Raw genomic sequence first — 24,982 nt, 5'->3', positions numbered from 1 at the left:
TTAAAAAGCAGAATATTTAAATGAATGCTACATTTCATTTGAAAATATCTTGTTTTTATTGCAATCTCTTAATTTTGATGGTTCCTTTAACACATTTTTTAACAGATTATTAGTGTATTAGTGTATTATTATTAGTGAGTATTAGTGGATTGTAAAAATGGGGATAGAGTTAGGGTTAATGTAGTTGACATAGAGTACTTGCATAGTTTCTGATAGTCAGGAGAATGTCTGTTGGTGGAGAAGCAGATATTAAGCAGACAGCTACTAATGCTCTAATAAGAATTAGTTAGCATGTAGTTACAATATAAGTTATGGTAAAGAAAATTATTTAAAAATATGACCATCAAAATAAATGGTTAATGGTAAAAATAATTCCTAAAGAAAGAGACAAAAAAGAACCTCCAGGATTCCTAACGAGAAAGCTCATGAACATTATGTGCTTGTAATTACAACTTCATAATTGGAAAATGTAAGCAATATTGTCAAGGGCCGCCTAGTTAGATTGGAAGAAACTATCAGACTGTCAAGTAAGGCAGCAGGCTACAATTTGTTGTACATGCAGCTTAAGAGTAGTTTATCGAAACTATCTAAACTGGTGTTAAAAAAGTATGGGGCAACACGGTGGCTCAGTGGTTAGCACTGTCAACTAACAGCAAGTTGGCATTTCTGTCTTACCTTTTCTGTTTTCGCGTTGGTTTCCTCCGTGTGCTCTTTTTTTGTGCTCGTTTTTTTTTCCCACAGTCTATAGACATGCGCTAGGTGAATTGAATACACTAAATTGGCAGTATTGTATGTGTGTGCATGTGAGAGTGTATGGGTGTTTTCCAGCACTAGGTTGCTGCTGGAAGGCCATCCACTGTGCAAAACTGTGGCGACCACTGATGAATAAAGGGACTAAACCAAAGGAAAATTAATGAAAGAAAGAAAGAAAGAAAGAAAGAAAGAAAGAAAGAAAGAAAAGAAAGAAAGAACAAAACTACAGCACTGTTAGTCAGCAACTTTCTGTACAAAGCTAGGAAACCTTCGATCCAGCTAAACAAGTAATAAAAAGTTTCACAATTTGATGAACATTGATGAAGCTGTCTCTTTTAACAGGATAATGCACACTAGCAAACATTGTTTGCAACTAGTCTGAACCGCAATGAAAAGTTCAAGGTATTTCTCTGGCTTCCAAATTCCAATTCTTAAGCCATTTGAGCATTTGTGGGATGTGCTGGACCAACAAGTTCCTTGGCAGTTCTACCTCGCAAACTAAAGCCTGGTGATTATAGAGTCTGACTTGTAACCCAGAGGTTGCAAGTTTGATTCCCAATACTGTTGTAGGTTGAAGTAAGTGAATGAACAATGTTCTCAGTATACACAACTAAGGTGCCCTTGAGCAAGTCAGATAACCTTTAGTTGCTCTTCGGGCAGCACAGCAAAATGGCTTCCCACCGCTCCAGGATTGTGTCACTGTTTGGATGGCTTGAATGAAGTAAAAACACATTGTGAGTATGGGTTACCATAGTTGTCAGTCACGTCACTCTGTTTTTAAGGATCTCCTGCTGATGTCTCCACAGGACACCTTCGGGGGGTCTTGTAGAGTCTATACCTTGGCGGGTTGGTGCTTTTTTGACAGCAAACTGGGAATGTTTTCTGTTTCACAACAACCTCTTGAGTTTCCTGCATTTTCCTCCAAACTTTTTTTCAGTCTGTCAATTCCACACGTTCACCCTAAAACTTTCATTTACGAAGTTGAATTCTGAACGAATTCCTCAATTGAATATTCTAGCTGAACTTTTGGCAGTGCTGTTGTTTTATTTCTCCTTTGCCCACCAACAGCTGTTCAAATTCAAAGGGATGTCAGGCAGAGTTTGCTTTGAAAAAGCAAGCGAGTAGAACAAATATTCCGCTATTCCCCAGGCCCCATGTTAGTGGGCTTGCAAACACCATTGCCCGAAGTGTGTACCACTGGAAGACGGAGATCAGTGAAGTACCCCCTAGCTGCCTCTCTATGGAGCCAACTAACAGTGGCAAGAGCTGGAGAAAAATGTATTAAGCCTTCTCTTTCCCTCACTGTGCCAGAAATGGCTCACCTTGCTCCCAATGGTGGATCCGGTATGCAGTGCCTGCTGCAAGAAAATTACCTTTTGTGGGAGTATTAATTCAGACATGCATCCTGCTGTCAAAGCATCACTCTAAACTTCTCTTCCCACTGTTCCGTCTCTCTCTCTCTCTCCGGGTCTCCAGAGCCCCAGTCTTCTTTTTTCATCATCAGTAACTGTCTGCCGTCTGCTGAAGAATAAGTTATTCCCTGCAAGTCTTTTCCTTAAAGCTTGTTTGGATCCTCATTGTTTGATCTGGCTTGATAAATAAGACTATTGCAGTTAGAAATTCATGGCTGCCCTGTTTCATCAATAAATGATTAGTTTGCTGTGCTCTCTGGTGATTGATAGGTTGTGCATGGGATGTATTGGAACCAGATGAATTCAATACGGTGCCGGTCGCAGGGGAGCTACAAAGCATATCAGCTCATGAAAAATTGAGGTCAATGGAAAATGTGAAAAAGAGAGTAAAAGAGGAAGGAACGGGTTGTGCTGGAAACAGTTGTTTCTTGTTATCAATGGATTGTAGACACACTTTAAGCATCAGATCGAATCAAAGCCATGTATGTTCTTTATTTGAAGATTGCTTTCTTTACTCTTGCAGTTCGCAAAACCAGGAGTGGACGGCGATGGCTCCATTTTCTATGCCAAACAGTCCGGGCAGGGCTCGAAAATCCCAGATCTCTTCGCTACGGAGGGTAAGTGTGGCAAGTCGTGATACGATTTTCCTTCTGTCTCCCTGGAGTTTCATCCCCCCCCTCTTCCTTCGGCAGATACAGCCGTTTTACATAATTGCTGATAGGCACTGTGGCTGTTGTTTTTGTAGGAGTCTTATTCTCTTGCGCTCCATCTTTCTCTTATGCCATCTCTGCTGTGTGATTGTGATGCATTTATGATTAAGGGAGTGTGAGAGTTAGAGAGAGAGTGGCAAAAAAGAGGGATCTTGTACTCTTGCATGTGTGCGGCGCAATACAGCGAGCGCAGGCGTGTGTGCGCCACAAATTGCTTTGAATTGACAGGCTGTTCTCCAAAGCCCACCTACATTAGGGAAATACGCTCTCATTCTTGGATAGAATGCCGTCCTGTGAGAGGAATATTAAAGCTCAGCATGGCTTCAAATGCTGCGGAGGGCTTTAAATCATAGATAAATTCAATCAGGCCGTTTGGTTTAAAATGTATGCAAGTGCCTTGTTAGCTATGTGCCAGGGAAAACAAAATGTTTCCGTTTTTTTCCTGATAGGTAATCAAAATGTTCATAAGTTATTCATGAGGAATTTCTCTGTCTCCTTCTTTCTGCTTTTCCTCTATATTGGTTTCTGGTCTTTCGCTTTCGTTCATTCCACTCTCTCTCATTCTGTTGCATATAGAGACTTATACTGTATAATTTCATGTGTGAGTGTGTGTGTTTTGTTATTTTACTAATAGTGTGTTCTGTCAGCTCAGAATTCTGTACTTTTGTTCTGTACTCAATATATTTCACCAAACCAACATAAATCAAACTGCTAAAAATGGAGCAAGACTCATTTGATTGATTCATTTTCAAAGATCACAGTGCACTTACAAAATAATAACTATTTGTCCTTTTAAGTCCTAATCATAATTTTTAATAGGATGTATATAATAATAATAATAATAATAATAATAATAATAATAATAATAATTGAAAATAATACATAGTTATTTGATTTAATTTAATCTGTGATAACATTTAGTCTGATCATTATTTTATCTTTCGTATTATTTTATATATTTCAATAAGTAGAGATCAGAATAATAAGCATTCTCTTTTATTTGTGAATTATTATATCTAGATTATTATTTTAAAAGATCACAGTGCAGCCCCAAAATATTAACTAAATATTAAAAATCTTAATAATAAAGACATATTATAAAATAATAAGAGTAATTTAAGTTAATTAATAAATATCTTTTTAATTATATTTAATATAATTTAATATTATAAATATTATAATTTAATATTTAATATAATAATATATGATATAAGTTATTCTTATTTTATCTTATTTGACATATTTTAATAAGTACAGGTCAGATTCTTTAGCCATTTCTTATATTTGTGAATGAATATATCTATATTTTAATTTTAAAGATCACAGTGCAGCCCCAAAATACTTATTAAATGTAATTTATAATCGTGAGAATAAAGACGTGTTTTAAAATAATAATAATTTAAATAATAAATAATAATCAATAAAATAATAAGGATAATTTAGGTTAATAAATGAACGTCTTTGATTTTTATAGAATATAATTTAGATAGATCAGAATAATAAACATTCTCTTTAATTTGTGAATGGATATATTTATATTATAATTTTAAAGATCAAAGTGCAACCCAAAAATACTAATTAAATATAATTAAAAATCTGAAATAATAAAGACCTATCGTAAAATAATAATAATAATTGTAATAATAAATAATAATAAATAATAATAAATAAAATAATGAGGATAATTTAAGTTAATAAATGAATATATTTGTAGTAATATGATATAATCTGTTCTTATTTCATATTTCTCTCTCATTCAATTGCATATAGAGACTTATACTCTGTACAATGTGTGTGTGTTTTATTCTTTTACTAGCTCAGATTTTTGTACTTTTGTACTGTACTCAATATATTTTTCCAAACCAATATAAATTAAACTGCTAAAAATGGAGCAAGAATCATTTGATTGATTCATTTTCAAAGATCATAGTGCAGTTACAAAATATGAATTATATGTTCTTTTAAATCTTAATCATAGTTATTATTAAGATGTATATAATAATAATAATAATAATAATAAATGAAAATGAAATAATGAATGAAAATAATACATACAGTTATTTAATTTAATATAATGAACTAATTTAGTTTGATCATCATTTTATCTTTCGTAGTATTTTACATATTTCAGTAAGTTTAGATCAGAATAATAAGTATTCTCTTCAATTTATGAAATAATATATCTATATTATTATTTTAAAAGATCACAGTGCAGCCCAAAATACTAATTAAATGTCAATAAAAATCTTATCAATAAAGACGTATTATAAATTAAAAATAATTAAAATAATAAATAACAATAAATCAAATAATGAGGATAATTTAAGCTAATAAATACATATTTTGATGTAATATAATACTATATGACATAATTTGCTCTAAATTTATCTTATTTAATATATTTTATTAAGTACAAATCAGAATAATAAACATTCTCTTTTATTTTTGAATGGATATATCAATATTATAATTTTAAAGATCACAGTGCAGCATCATAATACTAATTAAAAATCCATAGAAATCTTAATAATAAAGATGTATTATACAATAATAATACTTAAAATAATAAATAATAATAAATGAAATTAAAAGAATAATTTACGTTCATAAATAAATATATTTGATGCAATTTAATAATATATGGCATAATCTATTTATATTTTATCTTATTTTACATATTTTAATCAGAATAATAAGTATTCTCTTCAATTTATAAATAAATATATCTATATTATTATTTTAAATGATCACAGCACAGCCCCAAAATACTAGTTAAATGTCATTAAAAATCTTAATAATAAAGACATATTATAAAATAATGAATATTTAAGTTAATAAATAATAAAAATAAATAAACTAAGGATAATTCAGTAAATAAGTAAATATGTTTGATTTAATATAATAATATATAATTAAGTTATTCTTATTTTATCTTATTTTACATATTTTAATAAGTAAAGATCAGAATAGTTAGTATTCTTTTTCTTTTGTGAATGAATATATCGTTATTATTATTTCTAAAGATCACAGTGCAACCCCGAAACTAATTAAATATATTTAAATATCTTAATAGTTAAGTATTATAAAATAATTAAGTTTAATAAATGAATATCTTTGATGTAATGTAATAATATATGGCATATATATTTTTCTTATTTTATCTTATTTAACATATTTTAGTAAGTGCAGGTAAATAAAAATGTTTATTTTATTTCACAGTAATAATTGGAATTATTTTTTTACTCATATTCAGTTTTTCCCCCTCAAACATAAGTAAAACGTTAACACAGACACTTTATTTGCACTCAAAATGCTTTTTACCATTTGCCTCACAAATCTGACACTTTTGTTAGAGCATGCCCCCTTTGCACACTGGGTGAAATAGGCAAGACTGTGACTGAGCAAGTGCATTGTGTCTTTTACACGCCATGAGGTCATTCAGTGAGTAATTGCAGGCGCTCCGGAGCTGCCATCACTTTACTCATAAGAGCGGAGCCAGCAGTCCTCGTGATGGAGTTGAGTTTCCCTTCGCTCATGCAGATTTCACATTAGCCTTGGACGGTACGTCTGCAGCCATGCTTATAAAAGCCCCTCGATGAAGGCTCATACCTACTCTGGACACTCGATCACGTCCCATGGGGCAGAAGATCCACATAATGTCATTCCTAATGGCAGAGAGCGAAAAAAAAGAAATAAAACTAGAAACCTCCTTTTAACTACATCAATTGCTGCAGAGGCATAATCAAACATGCCATGACTGAAAGAGCCATTCCCATCACCTACCGAAGGAGGAGTGCATCTGCTGTCAGCCTATCATTAGCCGAGATTGTCTTACCTTTGAATGTCAAAGGCACCAAGCAATGCAGTTTGCATCTCAGGATCAAGAAAGCCCATTAAATGCTTTGTGAAGTGCTGAGCTCGGTCGGGCTTGATTTGATGTGAGGTGAAGTGTTCTGGGTAATGCTGAAGAGTGTTTATCACTTTAACCCTCATGTCTTGTCTGCCGAAAGAAGACGTTCCATCTCCAGACAGGTTTTTTTTCTCTTTCTTCTTTGTCTGTGTTAATGGTCTGCATTTTGTGAGAAGCTATTGAGCGTTTTTGTAACAAACATTAATTGATTTGTAGTTAGTCCCAGCAGGGCCTGTTCATTTATAATGTCATCTTGCCGTGTGCACTGCGAACAATCAGTGGAAACAGGGTTTCAAGGTTCTTCCTAATGCACCAATCTGATTCTTCTTAATGCTGCTCTCTCTAATTTGAAGGTTACTTTGAAAAATTGTTTCAGAAATGTATTGTCAATTACAAATCAACATCAAGTAAAACACTAAATTAAACATAAGATTTTAAAGACCATAGTCCTGAAAATAGTATTTCTTGCAAAATGCTTTCCAATAATCTGTGTTCCTTTTGTATTTTCGCAATTAGTTTACAGTAAAAGCCTGAATGGTTGTTTTTGATGAAAAACATATCTATCTTATCCTATCTTTCATTTATTTATTTTTTTTTCACCTCAGCCCATCCAAAATGTAGAATACTTGGTCACATTGTATATTTAAGGGGTGGTCCACAGTGTATTTTTTACTAGTGGTGGGCCGTTATCTGCGTTAACGTGCTGTGTTAACGCAAGACTCTTATCGTGTGATAAAAAAATATTGCTGTTAATCTATTCTCAAAGTTGGGTTGGGAGCTGGGTCTCATCTACGCAAGCTCTGATGACTCGATATTTTACCTGGCCGGTATTTTTAATAATGCACGCCAAATGTAAAGAAAAAAAAACGTACACATTTCGCGATGTGTGTGTGTGCGCGGTCCTTTTCTGACAGCCACGTTTGTGGATCTTGGCAGAAAATATGGCAAAAAGTTCTACATGACGGTAATAGTTTGATCGTGGTGTTTACTTCAATAATACCACTAATATATGCATACTCCACGTGTCTTAATTCTATTTCTGTTTAGTTCAGTTATGACTTTAGTTGGATTAAGGCAGGGGTGCTCAATCCTGTTCCTGGAGATCTACCTTCCTGCAGATTTCAGTTGCTACCCATATCAAACACACCTGAACCAATTAATTAGGACCTGAACACCACGTGATAATTACAGGCAGGTGTGTTTGATATGGGTAGCAACTGAAATCTGCAGGAAGGTAGATCTCCAGGAACAGGATTGAGCAACCCTGGATTAAGGTGATAAAAATCGTTGTTTGGGGATTATGTAGGCCTACAGTTTAAAATTCATGTTTAACTGAATAAACAGTTCGTAAACAGCCCTGTCAGTACAAACATCTCAACTGCATATTTAATCTTTGACCTCTTGTTAAAAGTAATTTTGTCATTCTGAGTTCATAATAGTCCAAAAGGCGATGATAATAATTAAACATGGTAGTTTGTTCATGTTTTAGGTTGCTGAAAGAATCATTTGCTCCTTTATTTTTTTACTTGTCACTCTTGTTTGTGCTCCTGCTTGTGCACAAGCTAGTGACCTTTTTAAACCCAGAGCGTTCAGCTGTGTATCTTGCTCCACTTTTTGGTACCCTTTTGGTGTGCTAGGCACCCTTCCAAGAGGTTACCCAAAAAGTGGTACTGTATGGTTCGCTTTTTAGTACCTTTCCACAGTGACAACGGCCATAAAAGCATATTGAACCATACCGTACAATACCAGTCAGTGGAAACTGGCCAACATCTGGTAACATCTGCATGTGAAGTACTGTACAGTAACTGATTTATTGCTCTTTGCAGAAAGAAGTGTCTTCAGAGCCACCAACAAAAGGAAGGAGGCAGTAGTAGCATCTGAAGTCCCGGAAGATGAAAATATAAAGGTGGATCTTCCATTAGAACAGGTGAAGATGAAAAGCATTATGCATAATGCCACCTTCCAGCCTTACGTTTTATTGTATGTTAAAACTACAGTGCAGCAAGTACTATAAGAAGCTGAATGTTTCCTTATCCTACAGATGGAAGTGGAAGAAGTCGAGGAGGAACAAAACTCCTATACAGACGCCCAACTAGAAGACAGTGGTGATAGCCCTGCCAAAAATGTTCAAAACTATCCAAATTTATCTCCTTCCAGGATCAATAAGGTCAAAGAGAATTTAGCTTGCACTCTAAAAATGCCTTCTCTGCATACAATCTGAATGTCAACTGTTTACTGACCAGCGACAGTAGGGTGTGCTGAAATTGTTTTGTTGGCTTGTTTAGATGTATTTGGTCTGTATTGCATATTACAGTCAAGCCACAGAAGTTTTCAGAGGTCTCAGTCTACTTGTTTGGTTCACACCAAGGATCAGATTGGAACGTTCATACTTAATGGGCCATATTAACAGAGCTGTTGTACGAAAGCTACTTTGAACTGTATGTTATGTAACTTTACTGGCCACTTTATTTGGTACACCAGTCCAACTGCTCGTTAATGCAAATTTTTTAATCAGCCAATCACATGGCAGCAACTCAATGCTTTTAGGCATGTAGACATAGGCTGCGTCTGAAACCGCCTACTACTCAATAGGTACTGCATTTGAATTTAAACGTACTACTCTGCCATTAGAAAAGTATGTTCTATACAGTATGAATGTGAAAAGTATGAATGGAATTCGAACGCACTACATCTGCCATTTTGTCATGGTCACGTGACCTACCTGCGTCAATTGCCTCACTTCCGTTCATGAATTCTCTCACGGGGCATTATGGGATAGCACAGCATGCATGGGATGCGCACTTCAGAATCTCGCTGGAAGTAGTAAGTCATCCAGGTACTTCTCGCCTACTGATTTTCGAATTCTATGAATTCGGACATACTACTCGGCTCGCATACTGATTTTAGCGTACTATATAGTATGGAAGAATGCGGTTTCGGACGCAGCTATAGTCAAGACGATCTGCTGAAGTTCAAACCAAGCATCAGAATGGGGAAGAAAGGTGATTTAAGTGACTTTGAACATGGCATGGTTGTTGGTGCCACACACTGGCTGGTCTGAGTATTTCAGAAACTACTGATCTACTGGGATTTACACGCACAACCATCTCTAGGGTTTATAGCAAATGGTTAAAAAATTTGAAATGGTAGGGTCAGAATTTGGCATCAATAACATTAAAGCATGGATCCATCCTGCCTTGTATCAGTGGTTTAGGGTGGTGATGGTGGTGTAATGGTGTGGGGATATTTTTTATCCCTTTATGACCACAGTGTACCCATCTTCTGATGGCTACTTCCGGCAGGAAAACTCACCTTGTCATAAAGAGCGAATCATTGCAGACTCATTTCTTAAACATGAGTTTACTGTACTCAAATGGCCTCTACAGCCACCAGATCTTATTTCAATAGAGCACCTTTGGGGTGTGGTGGAACGGGAGATTTGCATCATAGATGTGGAGCCGACAAAACTGCAGCAACTGCATGATGCTATCATGTCAATATGGACCAAAATCTCAAAGGAATATTTCCAGTACCTTGTTGAATCTATTCCATGAAAGACTGAAGGCAAATGGGGGTCTAACCCGGTACTAGTAATGCATACCTAATAAAGTGGTCGGTGAGTGTATGTATTTGACATAATGTAGTAATTTCATACATATAGTCATGTAAAAGTAAGGACACCCTATTTTAATTCCATGGTTTACTTTATCAGAACATCATAAAAAGACTATATGGTCTTAGGGAGGTCTTAAAATTTGCCAACTAAAACCTCAGATGAAACACATCAATTGACATTATTTGTGTAACAAAAAACAAAGCTAATATAGAAAAGCTATGGGTGACAAACGTAGGACGTCTTATATGATTCAAATTCCTGTAGATCCACTTTTAGCAGTAATTACTTAAAATTTTCATTTTCTTTATGACCTTATCAGTCTCTCAGATCATTCTGGAGGAGTTTTACTCTTTTTTTTTGTTTGTTTTTAAGCCGTTCTATTGTAGATTTGCTGGTGTGCTTGTTATCATTGTCTTGTTGCATGAGTTATTTTTTCTCAGCTTTTCTGTGGGATGGACATTGTGTGCACAAACACCTGAAGGCTCCAGCAGACCAGCAAACTCTTAAAACTTAGGGTTAAGTTTGGGCATTTGATTAGCTGTTTCTTACTTGTGTTAATTCTATATATCAAAAGTTCTCAATTTCTACATTAAAAGGTCCACATCTTCATTTTTATTAAGGTCAAAGGTCCAGAACAATTGATATTACATAGCTTGTTTTTAATAAACATCCATAACATGCATCACAAGTCAATACTATTTATTCTTTTTTAAATAAAGTGTCAGGCATCACGGGTGCACAGTGGGGAGCATGATCGCCTCACAGCAAGAAGGTTGCTGGTTCGAGTCTTGGCTGGGTCAGTTGGCATTTCTGTGTTGAGTTTGCATGTTCTCCCGGTGATCGGTTTCTTCCTGGTGCTCTGGTTTCTCCCACAAGACAAAAAATTGTTGTGCAGTGTATGTGTGTGAATGAGAGTGTATGGATGTTTCCCAGTGATGGGTTGTGGCTGGAAGGGCATCCACTGCGTAAAACATATGCTAGATAAGTTGGCAGTTCCTTCCGCTGTAGTGACCCCAGATTAATAAAGGGACTAAGACGAAAAGAAAATGAATGAATGAATTAATAAAGTTGCATTTGCATTCGAAACATTAAATACAATGAAAATAGGGCAAAACCACTAAAATAAATGCTTTTTTTTTACAAAACACAACAAAAGGTAAACCATGATGATGCTAGTTGGTAAAAAGTACAAAAGGTGTGTAATGAAAACTTTAGGTGTTGTAGTTGCTGTTTAAAATGTCTATGTTTTGTTTCATAGTGGTGTTTCACATTTCCACTCTTTACAAGTCCAAATGTCTCATTACAAATCAAGCAGAATGGCTTTGTGCTGGCTTGTGGCAAAATAAACGCATACTTAATACTTATCTGTCCATTCAACTTGGAACTGTCTATTGTTCTCATCAAGTTTTCTTTTCCATAAGACCGACATCTTCATCCATTCAAATGATCGCTTTGCTGACATGCACGTGAAGCCTCATATGATCACTGGCATAGAAGGAGGATGAACAAACTCCAGGGTAAAGCTAAGATAAGCGCTGCACCTTAATGCATTTAAAAAGATTTGCAACCGACCCAGAAGAGGTTTCAACAAAAGCATCACCTATAAACAAACGTCTATTATATTCAACACATACATTAAATTATTTTTTTACTGGAAAAGTATATATTATATTATATTATATTATATTATATTATATTATATTATATTATATTATATTATATTATATTATATTATATTATATTATATTAATGGTATTAAAAAATAAGTTAACTGCAAATAGCAGTTACTCTAAAAATAATTATATATAAATAAATAAATAAATAAATAACACATACTTTTACATTAATTTCCTTCAAAAGTAATTAACACATTTAGCTACTTTTTAAGTGACTAGATCGTAATGTAGGCCTATTACTTTCTCCCAGCACTGCAAATAGGATTTTCTTTAATGCTGAAAACAAGTTACCGGAATAACCAGAATAATATATTATTATACCTCTCATGTAATACTAATTTGTCATTTTTTTTACTTGTGTCCTTGACAAGCAAATCAGAATAGTTTGCTGGCCAGCATTTTAGGTTTTATTTTCAGAACTGCTGCGAACTCCAGTCAAAACAGCGCTCATCAGTGCAAAGTGCGGAGTTGGACAGTTTCATTTTTGTGCGGAATGGGACTTTAAATTTGATTGACAAACTTACAATAATTAAAGTATTCTGTTGATCATCAACAGTAAATTACATTCATGTTCCGTTTTACACCCATTACATGTTTTCAATTCAGTTTTTTTTCTTTGCTGCTTTCTCCATGGTCTCTGACCAGGGGGAGGCTAAGCCTCTGCCTTACACATGCTCTGCTTATGATCACTGGATATCATGAGTTACGCAGGAAAACTTTGAACAGTTTTTTCTTCGATGTTATTACTAAACAGTTGATTTACAAGGTTTATGCACTTTTCAATGAAGAAAATCCACAGTTTGAAATCTTTACACATGGTCTTGCAATACAAAGTCGGGTCTGGATTGAATACCCAGACTTTGAGAAACCCTACTACTGTATATATTGTTGCTCATCTAAGGTTTTATCTTCCTAATTTAAAGCCATGTAAAAGAATTTCCCTCAATATAATATACCCCTGGAAAAAGAGTAATTTCGGGCTTGACTGTATATGCGGTTGTCACATTTGCCCACTACACATTCATTTAGTCGCCATCTTGCTGCAGTCAAAATGTTGCCACTCACATTTTCAACATATTTTCAAAGCTGCCACAACATTCTACAAAGTCTACTGGTATATTTCGACTATTGCTAAAGTTTTAATTTCGGAAACTGTGTTGGTTTGTGTTTGTTTACAAAAAAACAAAAAACATCTGCATTTATAGCAAACAGCTATTCATCTGTGTATAACCATGACTGCAAAGTCAATGCTCTTTAGAGTTTACAAAAGTTTCAATGTGGCTGAATACACACTTGTGTATAGTGGCCTATAGGAACAGCTTCTTATGAGGCATCTCCTGTTTGTGTATGCATTTAGGAGAGAATCCGCCACTGACTCAGAATGCAGCATAGTACAAGTCTGTCATATCCCTCTCTGCTTTCTCCTCACACAGTAGATGAACTCATGAGGATAGAAGCTGCGATTTGCCTCTTTTTTTTTTCTGTGAACTAACCTCCATAAAATGACTCCATTTAGATACAGCAGTTATTGTGTCCAACCGTCCTTGACTCGTTATAGTGTGAATCTCATAACATTGATGAACAGACACAACAATGCATCGCAATATTACAATGGCGTGCAATTTCACAGCGCTTTGAAACAGGAAGATATCGAGTCTTATTTAAACAATCAATAACATGCAGCATTCCGTTTAATGAAAACTATAATTTCAGACAAAGGCAATTACACCACCGGGTATTGTTTTGGTGCTGTGACTTTCTGCTGTAGTCGGCATTTTCATAATAAAGATATTCTTATCGGAATAATTATTGACCGGGGAGCCGCGGTTATTACCTTGTTAAGGACCTCATCAATAGTATAATTCATTTCTTATCACGTTTAGTCCTGTATGGAGATTGCCAAATCGAGGGGGGTGCTATAGATCTCGGGAATGGTCCGTGTGTAATAGCGAGTAGTAATTTTCACCAGTCCAGCCTCGGCTAATTGGCAGAATCATCATCACCGCTCAAAACATGATTTGATTTACAAGAGCAGACGAGGGCTCACTTTTACGACCGTTCGCAGCGTCGGCACTAAAGACATGTAAGTGCTAATCTTGCAGGACTTGCTCAGAAGGACTAACCATTAACCATGTTCCCCAGCACTCAACAATGTCCAATAAATATTCACACTCTGAAGGGTTGTATTCCCATCGCACACATAGCGGCGACACACGCTGTTCCTTTTCCCATCCAGCCGGGTTTATCATCCAGCATCATAACGCTTGATTATGACCCTCCAACTGATCTATTTCATAACAATCTGACGTTAACGTGTATATTATGGCGCAGATATTTTTGCGATAATGAGTTAGTAGGCTGCTGTGCATTTCATATGGAGGTGACTGTTTAAATCTGCCATCACAGAGTTGATATACACTATTTTACAATGGCAGTGAGAATAAAGCATAATAAATACCTTCTTTTGCTGGAGCCCTAATGTAAAACGCTGCTTTGTTGAAGAAGTGCTCTGATGTTTGAAAGCATGTAATATAAGGAGGCTTCTTAAGAGCTTGATGTATTTGAAAGCTTCTTAAAATATTTCATTCACTCCATATGAGTCATGCTTCAAAATAAATATTACCTCATCTTGGACGGGCCTTTGAATTATATCGCTCCCCCGCTACTGTTACCGGAGTTGCGCTTTTTATTGATGAACAGATTCAATTATATGATAGTGTTTTAGCCGTCTGAACAGAAATGATGCCGTTTTTGATTTGCATTAACACACAGTGAACCCCGGCCCGTAGATAAAAGAGAAGCTAAGCTGTCACCAAGACATCAACGCTGTTTACTGTAAGCATGTTCGCTTATGAATAAATCACAAACAAATCTGCTGAAGTGTGTTTTGGTTGTCCATTTTCATAGTGCGGAAACTGTCACGTTAAAATAAGTGAATAAAAAAACGTGCTGTTATGAAATTATTAGTTACACTGGCAATGTGTTATTATATATTTGTTGATTTACATTTAGTCGTTTAGCAGACGCTTTTATCCAAAGCGACTTACAAATGAGGACAAGGAAGCAATTTACACAACTATAAGAGCAACAATGAATAAGTGCTATAGGCAAGTTTCAGGTCTGTAAAGCCTAAGAAGGAAAGTATTAGTAATTTTTTTTATTTTTTTTTTGAGTACAGTTAGTGGTATATCCAGAGAGGCAATTGCAGATTAGGAAGTGAAGTGGAGACTAAATAGTTGAGTTTTTAGTCGTTTCTTGAAAACAGCAAGTGACTCTGCCGTTCTGATGCAGTTAGGGAGTTCATTCCACCAACTGGGCAGATTGAACGCAAGCGTTCGGGAAAGTGATTTCTTCCCTCTTTGGGATGGAACCACGAGGTGATGTTCATTCACAGAACGCAAGTTTCTGGAGGGCACATAGATCTGCAGAAGTGAGAGCAGATAAGAAGGAGCAAAGCCAGAAGTCGCTTTGTAGGCAAACATCAGAGCTTTGAATTTGATGCGAGCAGCAACTGGCAGCCAGTGCAAACGGATGAGCAGCGGAGTGACATGTGCTCTTTTAGGTTCATTAAAGACCACTCGTGCTGCTGCGTTCTGGAGCAGCTGAAGAGGCTTGATAGAGTTAGCTGGAAGCCCCGCTAGTAGAGAGTTGCAGTAATCCAGTTTGAGGAGAACAAGAGCTTGAACAAGGAGTTGAGCTGCATGTTCAAATAAGAAGGGTCGGATCTTTCTGATGTTATAGAGTGCGAATCTGCACGATCGAGCAGTTCTAGAAATTTGGTCAGAGAAGAGATATGTTTAATTAACACAATAGCTTGTCTGTGGATTTGTAGAGTAACATAATTTTATTTCATTGTAGTGTTTAGCTTAGACCAGGGGTCATCAAACTTGTTCCTGGAGGGCCGGTGTCCTGCAGATTTTAGCTCCAACCCTAATCAAACACACCTGAACAAGCTAATCAAGGTTTTACAAGGTATACTTGAAACACCCAAGCAGTATGTTGAGGCAAGTTGGAGCTAAGCTCTGCAGGGACACTGGCCCTCCAGGACCGAGATTGGTGACCCCTGGCTTAGACATTTAAATGATTCATGAGGAAATTTAATTTCTAGGCATTTTTTGTTGTAGTTATTTAATATATTATTTATATTTTACTTCTTTTTGTTTTAGCTTTATTTTATTTGGAGTGCTAAAGTTCACTGTAAAAAATTACAACAAATGTCTTTGTATTGCTTTAGTTCTAATAATTTATTGGAGTTTCAGCTAAATTTTTTTAGTTATACACTATCTGACAAAAGTCTTGTCATCGATCACAGTTGTAAAGGCAACAAATAATAACTTCAATTCTAGTTGATCATTTGGAAAAGTGGCAGAAGGTAGATTTTTCCAATGAATCATCAGTTGAACTGCATCACAATCATCACAAATACTACAGAAGACCAGTTGGAACCCACATGGACCCAAGATTCACATAGTAATCTGTCAAGTTTGGTAAAGAAAAAAAAATCATGGTTTGGGGTTACATTCAGTATGGGGGCGTGCTGGAGGATGACATCATCAATAGCCTGAGGTATCAAGACATTTGTGCTGCCCATTACATTACAAACCACATGAGAGGGTGAATTCTTCACCAGGACAGCGCTCCTTATAATACTTCAGCCTCCAAATCAAAGTTACTGAAAGCAAAGAAGGTCAAGGTGCTTCAGGATTGACCAGCCCAGTCACCAGACATGACCATTATTGAGCATGTCTGGGGTAAGATGGATGGGGCATTGAAGATAAATCCAAAAAAAACTTGATGAACTCTGGGAGTCCTGCAAGAACACTTTCTTTGCCATTCCAGATGACTTTATTAGTAAGTTATTTGAGTCATTGCAGAAATGTTTGGATGCAGTCCTCCAAGTTCATGGGAGTCATTGTCACGGTCACACAAAGATATGGATGGTTATCTTTAAAGGGTTTTATTCAAAACAACGTTACTGAGTGATGAAGCAAGAGAGTGGTGTTGTAGATGGTAGTGATCTCACCAACAGTTCACAAGGTAAACATCTGATGGTGAGCGATCTCACACACAGTTTGTTCTGGGAAATATCAGAGAGTGAGTCTTCTCACACACAGTTCATCAGGTAAACATCAGATCTTCAGGTAAACATCAGAATAGCTTAGTCACTTCCCTTATTCAGTTGTTCATACATCCACAGGAGAACTGGAGACATCCATGAGAGAAGAAGAGTGGAAGAGGGAGAGAAGGTGACGTAAAGCATCCAACTTCGATACCGGTCGATGAGCGTGAGAATAAGGTGGGTATTTATGGTGTCCGGTGATTGTGGGTGCAGGTAATTAGTAAGCTGGTGATTGTTTATAAGTGTGGTGAGAGATGGTTACTGAAGGGGAGCAGTGATTGGAGCTGCAGGGTCAAGCCGTGGTTGTGACAGTAATACACAATAATAATTATTTTTCTACTGCACCATGACTTTATATTCTATACTGTACATTATTTATGTTAAGTCACAAGACTTTTGTCTAAGCAAAGTCAGACCTTACTGTCCTAATTAAATAGTAAAAAATCAAGGTATGATTATATTTTATTTTGGTAAATTCAGCATAATCTAGATACCAAATACCAAATAATCAACTAGAAGTCAAGTTATTATTTGTTTTTCCTTAAACTTGGATAGGTGACTAGACTTTAGTCAGGTAGTGTACAAAGCTGATCTTAACATTTTTTAGTCAGTTTGAGAACTGTAAGTTGAGATGACTAGAAATGTTCACTTGATTCAACTAAAGTTTTAGGCAGCAATAATAGTTTACTGTGTTTTAGTTAAGGTGAACAATGACTGTGACATTAACAATGCAAATTCTATTTTAAATCAGTTGATTTTCATAATGGTGTGGTGGCGCAGTAGGAAAAAAGTTCACCTCACAGCAAGAAGGTCGCTGGTTTGAGCCTTGGCTGGGTCAGTTGGCATTTGTGTGGAGTTTGCATGTTCTCCCCATGTTGGCGTGGGTTTCCTCTGGGTGCTCCGGCAGGCCTGGATTAATAATTCAGATGGCCCTGGGCACAATGTCTTGTAGGCCCCCTATAGCCGTACGCAATAGTTCAATTAAAAAATAAGATTAATATAATATTTGTTTTTAAAAAATTATCTGTAAAGTATTGCCACATTTAAAAAAAAATACAGTACATATATTTCTAGTCTACAAAGGTTTAACTTATTTTTTAAAGCATTTAAAGAAAACTTAAAAAAAAATACTAATACGGGAAATTAATAGATTTAAATATACTTGTTCAAGTTCACTGAAGCAGAACTAACATACATTTTTAAGGGTATTTATAATGTATGACTTCTACAAACTTATAATACACATGATTTGGATAACACCTCTCCAATCCAGTTTGAGGAATCTCTATAATACACACACTTATTATTGATTCCTACTTGTCTTTCTCGTGATTCCTACTTGTCTTTCTCGTGATGAGGGGCAGGCAAAATCTAAGTGCTCCGGTTTCCCCCACAGTCCAAAGAAATGCACTATAGGTGAATTGGGTATGCTAAAAATTGACTGTAGTGTATGAGTGTGTATAGATGTTTTCCAGTGGTGGGTTGCAGCTGGAAGGGCATCCGCTGCATAAAACATATGCTGGATAAGTTAATGGTTCATTCCGCTGCCGGAACCCCAGATTAATAAAGAATAAAGAAAATGAATGAATGAATTTCATAATCAAAAATATCATAATCAGAAAAGTACATAGACTTAATCACAATTAATAAAGGACTAACTGAAAATGGTTCAACATATCTGTAGGTAACTATTTTGCTTATATTTAGGTTACCACCAATAGATTGTTCAGATGTTTTGAAGACATTTATAAGGTTTTGTCTGCATTTGTATAAAAAAGTGCTTTCTATTGGTAATTATATGCAAGTATACTCATATGTATATGTAATAATAGAGAAATACCTTGCCATTTTTATTGTGTTGGTATAGCATATCTACTTACTCAGTGTTTTTTTTTTTCTGTTGTAGGCTATAAGGAATTTTAAAATAACTGAAATCATTTATATACAGAGCTGAAACATGCGCAAGTCCTGCCTGGAACTACTTTAGCTGGGCTTTTACTTAGAACATTCATCAGTCAAGCATTCATGAGCTCCAAGAAGTGTTTTAATATTAAAAACATGAACTTTTATTGTAATAACTCTTCCTAAGGGCTCATTTAGCATGTCGAGACAACTACTTTTGTTCAGCGCTTACAGTAAATCCATCCTAAAAAAGAGTTAGGCCGCACACGTGAATGCGGCAATCGTTTGTTTTGATTTTAACCATATTGACTGATTTAGCAATCAGTCAGCTAAGCAGTTTTTCTTAATTAATATTGTTAGATATGCCGATGTGTCCCGGCGCATCTGATCAATCGTCTTCCTCCTCCACAGAGTTTTGTGATAAAAATCAAATAGATATTGATCACATTATCGATCTCCTTTTGCCGTGTCAATACAATATCTGTTCATTTATCTTCTGCTTTGCTCTCTGGCTACAGTTCCCCAGCTTAGACTCACTGTTTCGAAGTGCGTTTTTCACAAGGTCAACCATAATCAACCCCAGACGAGAGCACGGGCTGCGAGCGGCTCTCTCAGGCTTTCAGGCCTCTGCAGCAGACCATTCAATTACTGTTTATTAGACGGTGGACAGTCATTAATCAGATGGAGATGCACTGGTTTTGTCCAATAGCCCACTGGACCACTTAAGAAAACACAGCCTCTCTGTCTTCAATCCCTTTTAGAGAAATACCTGAATATTGAACTTTTTTATTTTTGAATTTCTTTCATCTTTTGCTCACCTTCATGTCAGTTAATTTCATTTTTGTGGACAACACAAATAGAATTTTTCTAGCTGATGTTCTTTAACAATGAGGGAAAGTAAATGGTGATGCAGTATAGCTGTCAAGGAAAGTTCTCCATGAACGGAGCTTCTTTTTTAGTCTGTTTCTCACATAAGGCTATGCAAGTTTCATCTGTATTTTTTAGTTATATTTGTAGTCCAATAATAGTTGTTCTTATGCATTTTGATTTATGCCTAAAGCACACTTAGGTCTGTTTTGAGATGCATGGGAACTCCAAATATGAAATAAAATCACTTAAAAGACCTAAAATTCACTTAATTTTATTATTAATCATTTTAAACTCCTAGGGCTCGAGTGTACACATACTGTACGTGGACAGCACACTTTAGCTCTTAAGTGGCTATTTAAAATACTTTGAATGTTTTATATTTTGCTACAGACATACAGTGTCATCCTGCAACTGTTTTGCACCATTTAAAATGTCCCAAACATTATTCTTAACTGTCCAAAATGAAAAAAAAATTTTTTTTTACTCTCTCATAGTCAAAGCAAGTTAAAATATATTTATATGTTATATATTCATTAAAAAAACAGTCAGGAAAAAGTGATTTAGATAAATTAGGACCACGAGTCCACATATATGGACATAATTTTTCTCTAAAAGTACATGATATCAAAAGATGATACTTTTTTATTCTAATCAGGTTCTAATAAGCCCAAATAGCAAAGAAAAATAAAAAAAATGCATGTTAAAACACCTTGGTACTTAATATATGCATAAAAATTTAACTATTTTGTTATGTTTTGTGTTGATTTGGACTGTAATACATAGAGAGAGAAAGAGAGAGAGAGAGAGATGGATGGATGGATAGACGGACAGATGGACGGACGGATGGACGGATAGGTTGGTCAAATTCTATTAAATAAAATTTCACAAAGTTATGTTTCAAACACGTGTGTATGTTGATATATATATATATATACACATTCAGTTTTTTTTCTTTTTTTCCCCAATTTCTGTTCTGTTCTAGGAAGATTGATTCAGCACATTTCTAAGCATAATAGTTTTAAAAACTTTTTTCTATAACTGATTTATTTTATCTTTTCCAGGATGACAGTAAATATTTTACTAGATATTTTTCAAGACACTTCAATACAGCTTAAAGTGACATTAAAAGGCTTAACTAGGTTAATAAGGTGAACTAGGCAGGTTTGGGTAATTAATCAAGTTATTGTATAACGGTTTGTTCTGTAGATTATCGGGGAAACAAATTAGCTTAAAGGGACTAATAATTTTGTCTACAAAAAGTTTTTTTTTTTAAATGAATAACTGCTTTTAATCTAGCTGAAATAAAACAAATAAGACTTTCTCCAGAAGAAAAAAATTTATCAGACCTACTGTGAAAATTTCCTTGCTCTGTTAAAAATCATTTGGGAAATATTTAAAAAAAGAAAATCAAAATCAAAAGGGGGGCTAATTATATATATATATATATATATATATATATATATATATATATATATATATATATATATATATATATATATATATATATATATATATATAAATTATTATCTAGAGTTTCAGATGTAATATAGCATTAAATATAATCATGTAAAGTTGTTTAAAATAATAAGGATTCTTCTGGCCAAAACAGAATGAAAAAGTAGACAAAAAAGCAATGGAATAATGAGAAAAAAAACTAAATATATAAAATACAAATGTATATGTTTAATAATTTTAAACCCAAACCTTAATGAGTTTCCATGAATATATTGTATATTTCTTATTGTAAGAATATAAAAAAAATATATGATTAGATAAAGCATCAGTAAGGATTTCTAAGCACTTAATTTGAAACTTTAAAAACTTATAAATTAAATTTAAACTTTAAAATCCTTTTATTTATAAATTTATTTTTAGCCCTCTTTACAGATTTGAACATTTATGTATTAAACTTGACAGTTGTGGTCCAGAAAGTAAGCTCAATTTAATGAAGCAACATGTGACTTTAATAATGTTTTAGTATATCTTCACCTTAAAATTATGAGGTTCTACCTGACATTTTTGTTCAAATTTAGTCATTGACATATTCTTATTAAATGACAATTTACAGTATTTTCATCATGTGATGTTTATAGAAGTTGTGTACATTTTAAGACTTTTTATTTAAAAAAACAAAAAAGGTTTTACCTACAAAGTCAAACTCTAGCTTGGCTCTACAAGGTACTTTCTGTGAGCCAATAAGCATTTCGAATGCACGCATGAGGACCAATCATGATTAGATTTCTTTGTCATTTCACCGGACAGCTCTGTTGACAATAGGACAGGCAAGAAAGAAGCATAAAATCAGTCACCACACAAAATTGAGAAGAAACCTGAAATTGAAAACGTGTGTGTGTAAATGTGATGATTTAGAAGCATTGTTTGACAACGAGATGAAATGTTACATTTTACATTGCTGAAAATGAAACGGTGATTTAAAAAGTGTAATATATTAACTGTGAAATATTTTTATTTGTTTAGATATAGTCTGTGAATGTTTTTTGTGTTTATTAAACAAATTTGCTCATCGTCTGTTTTCTTTTAAAGTCTTTAAATTTGATATTAAACCTTGAAGGCAAATACATCATACATATTTCAATAAATATAATTCAATAATTCATATTGCAAATAATTCAATAAGTATTACCATATTAATAACATAAAATAACATGTGCACTGGACTGGATTTTGCACAGCCTTGTATGCTAAATTTTAACAAGAAATACCTTTAATCCTAAAACATTAAATAAATGGTATAGAAAGCAAAAATGTAATTTTCTCAAGCATCAACATATTGTTATAACACCAATTTTTTTTTTTTTTTAATGAAATTAATAAGCAGACTGATTGTATTTCTTGAAAAACCAATGCTTCAATGAATGATCTGCCAGATAAAACCTTATAATTCCAAGTGGAAATGGCTGTTTGGAAGTGGAAGGTTCTATCCGCATTTGCCCTGTTTTTTACTCCAGTTTGTAAATTGAAGAGAATTTTTAAAATTTACATGTTGAGTACTTATAGGGTCTCTGTCATGTTAATGTATGAAAGAAAACTGTTACACACATACTGTTTGCTATATGGAATGCAAACACTTTGAAGCTCAATATCTCAAAATCATTTAGAGCGCAGATAGAACCTTATAGTTCCAAGGTGACAATATGCTTCTTACTGTAATTTTTTTTTTTGTGTGTGTGTGTGTTTTATTTATTTATCTATGAGTGAACTATCCCTTTAACAAGCCGGTTAACTAACTAAATGTCTTTCAGTGCTCGTGAAAATGATCAAATGCAATCCAAACAAAAGAAACACAACAAACTTGGTTAAACATCCCAGCTGAGCTGATTATCATTTATATAGTACTCATGTGGCAGTGCATGAGTAAAAGCCATATTTCTTTCCTTTCAGGAGCCGCATTAGCTTGACTTTAATATATCATTTTAAGGCGTAACTTGACAGCTTCACTAAATGAGGATCGCACTGCATTGAAATGTAATTAGATCAAAGGATGAGATTCTGATTTATGTTTTCAGGACACCAAGGGGGAGGAGATGCCCTCAAAGAAGTCGGCAATCCGATCGCACATGTCGAAGTTTTTAAAGGGTAAGTTCCTGAATGTCTGCAAAAACCACAGATACGGTTCCTAGAAAACAAGTGATATGCGTATAGAGAGACAACTAATGCAATGCACAATATTATTAGAGTTCAGCCTGTCATGAAGATCTTCATCACTAAATAACATGTTTGAAAACATCCAGCTATACTGATTCCATATGAGATCATCTTTAATGCTATTACTGTATATCCACCTTTTCTCAGCTGTGGCTATTTAATGGAAAGAACGTCATGTCATAATTAAAACAACACATTCACACATACATTTTTATTTATACAGTCTATTACTGTATATTACACTGTAAAACAATGCTGGGTCAGGGTTTCTGCATGTTTCACTAAGTTAAATTTAAGACTTTTTAAGACATTTTAAGACCATCATGAATGAAATTTTAGACTTATACAGAGCTAAATGCTAATAAATGCTTTGTTAATGATAAATTATGTTAGTAAATCAAGTTAGTAGTGTTAATTAACGTTACTTAAGCATTAGGTAATGTTGGAATAGTGTACACTTTACAATAAGGATCACAATTCTATTAATAAATGCTTTATTAATGATAAATCATGTTGGTAAAGTGTTAATTAACGTTAGATAATCATAAGGTAATGTTGAAAAAGTGTACACTTTACAATAAGGATCATAATTCTATTAATAAATGCTTTGTTAATGATAAATCATGTTAGTAAAGTGTTAATTAACGTAACTTAAGCATTAGGTAATGTTGAAATAGTGCACACTTTACAATAAGGATCATAATTCTATGAATAAATGCTTTGTTAATGATAAATCATGTTAGTAAAGTGTTAACAAACATGAATAACAGATAAAGCTGAGGTTCCGATGTAATGCACTCCAAAAGAGTCCTCCTTTGTCCCTGACATTGATCAGGAACTATGCACTTATTATAAACTTTACCAATTATGCTAACATGTTGTTCATGTTAACTAACGCGTTAACTAACATTGTAAGTTTTCATGAACAAGGATTCAGTATTGCTTTATAAATGTGTTGTTCATTATAAGATCAAGTGATCTAATCCATTAACAAATGCGTTAGTGTATGAGTGGGTAAACATGAACTAATTAAGCTGTTCATGTAAAGAGATGCATTAGATAATGTGTAAATAAACATTAACAAAGATTAAATAATGCTGAACAAAGTCCTTAATTACTGTTAGATCATGTTTACTAATGCATTAGCTAAAACATAAATAAATGTTTAGTTAACATTAACAAAGGTAATGTAATGCTTAATAAGTACGTTATTCATTGTTAGTTCATGTTAACTAATGCATTAACTAATGCACCCTTATTGTAAAGTGTTACCGTGTGTATTACAATTTACAAGCAATCTTAAATTTTGATTCTAGCATTTTACATTGATTGAGGAATTGAATTATTA

General features: G+C 34.4%; 1 protein-coding gene across 2 annotated transcripts in view; it reads left to right on the top strand.

Annotated features, from left to right (window-relative positions):
* The window catches only part of dcdc2c (doublecortin domain containing 2C), a 69,019-nt gene that overhangs the window by 22,043 nt on the left and 21,994 nt on the right, over positions 1-24,982 (top strand). The window contains exons 7-10 of one of the 2 annotated variants that reach the window (XM_087290827.1): positions 2,689-2,782; positions 8,612-8,712; positions 8,827-8,952; positions 23,496-23,565. In XM_087290827.1, the coding sequence (XP_087146953.1) occupies positions 2,689-2,782; positions 8,612-8,712; positions 8,827-8,952; positions 23,496-23,565 (391 nt within the window). Of the gene's footprint in view, positions 1-2,688; positions 2,783-8,611; positions 8,713-8,826; positions 11,084-23,495; positions 23,566-24,982 lie in introns of those variants that run through there. The other variant, XM_087290826.1, reaches the window with a different exon arrangement.

This window comes from Danio rerio, chromosome 17 (genome assembly GCF_052040795.2).
Source record: "Danio rerio strain M-AB ecotype USA chromosome 17, GRCz13ab, whole genome shotgun sequence".
Lineage (NCBI taxonomy): Eukaryota > Metazoa > Chordata > Actinopteri > Cypriniformes > Danionidae > Danio > Danio rerio.
This window is presented reverse-complemented; position numbering and strand designations above follow the sequence as displayed.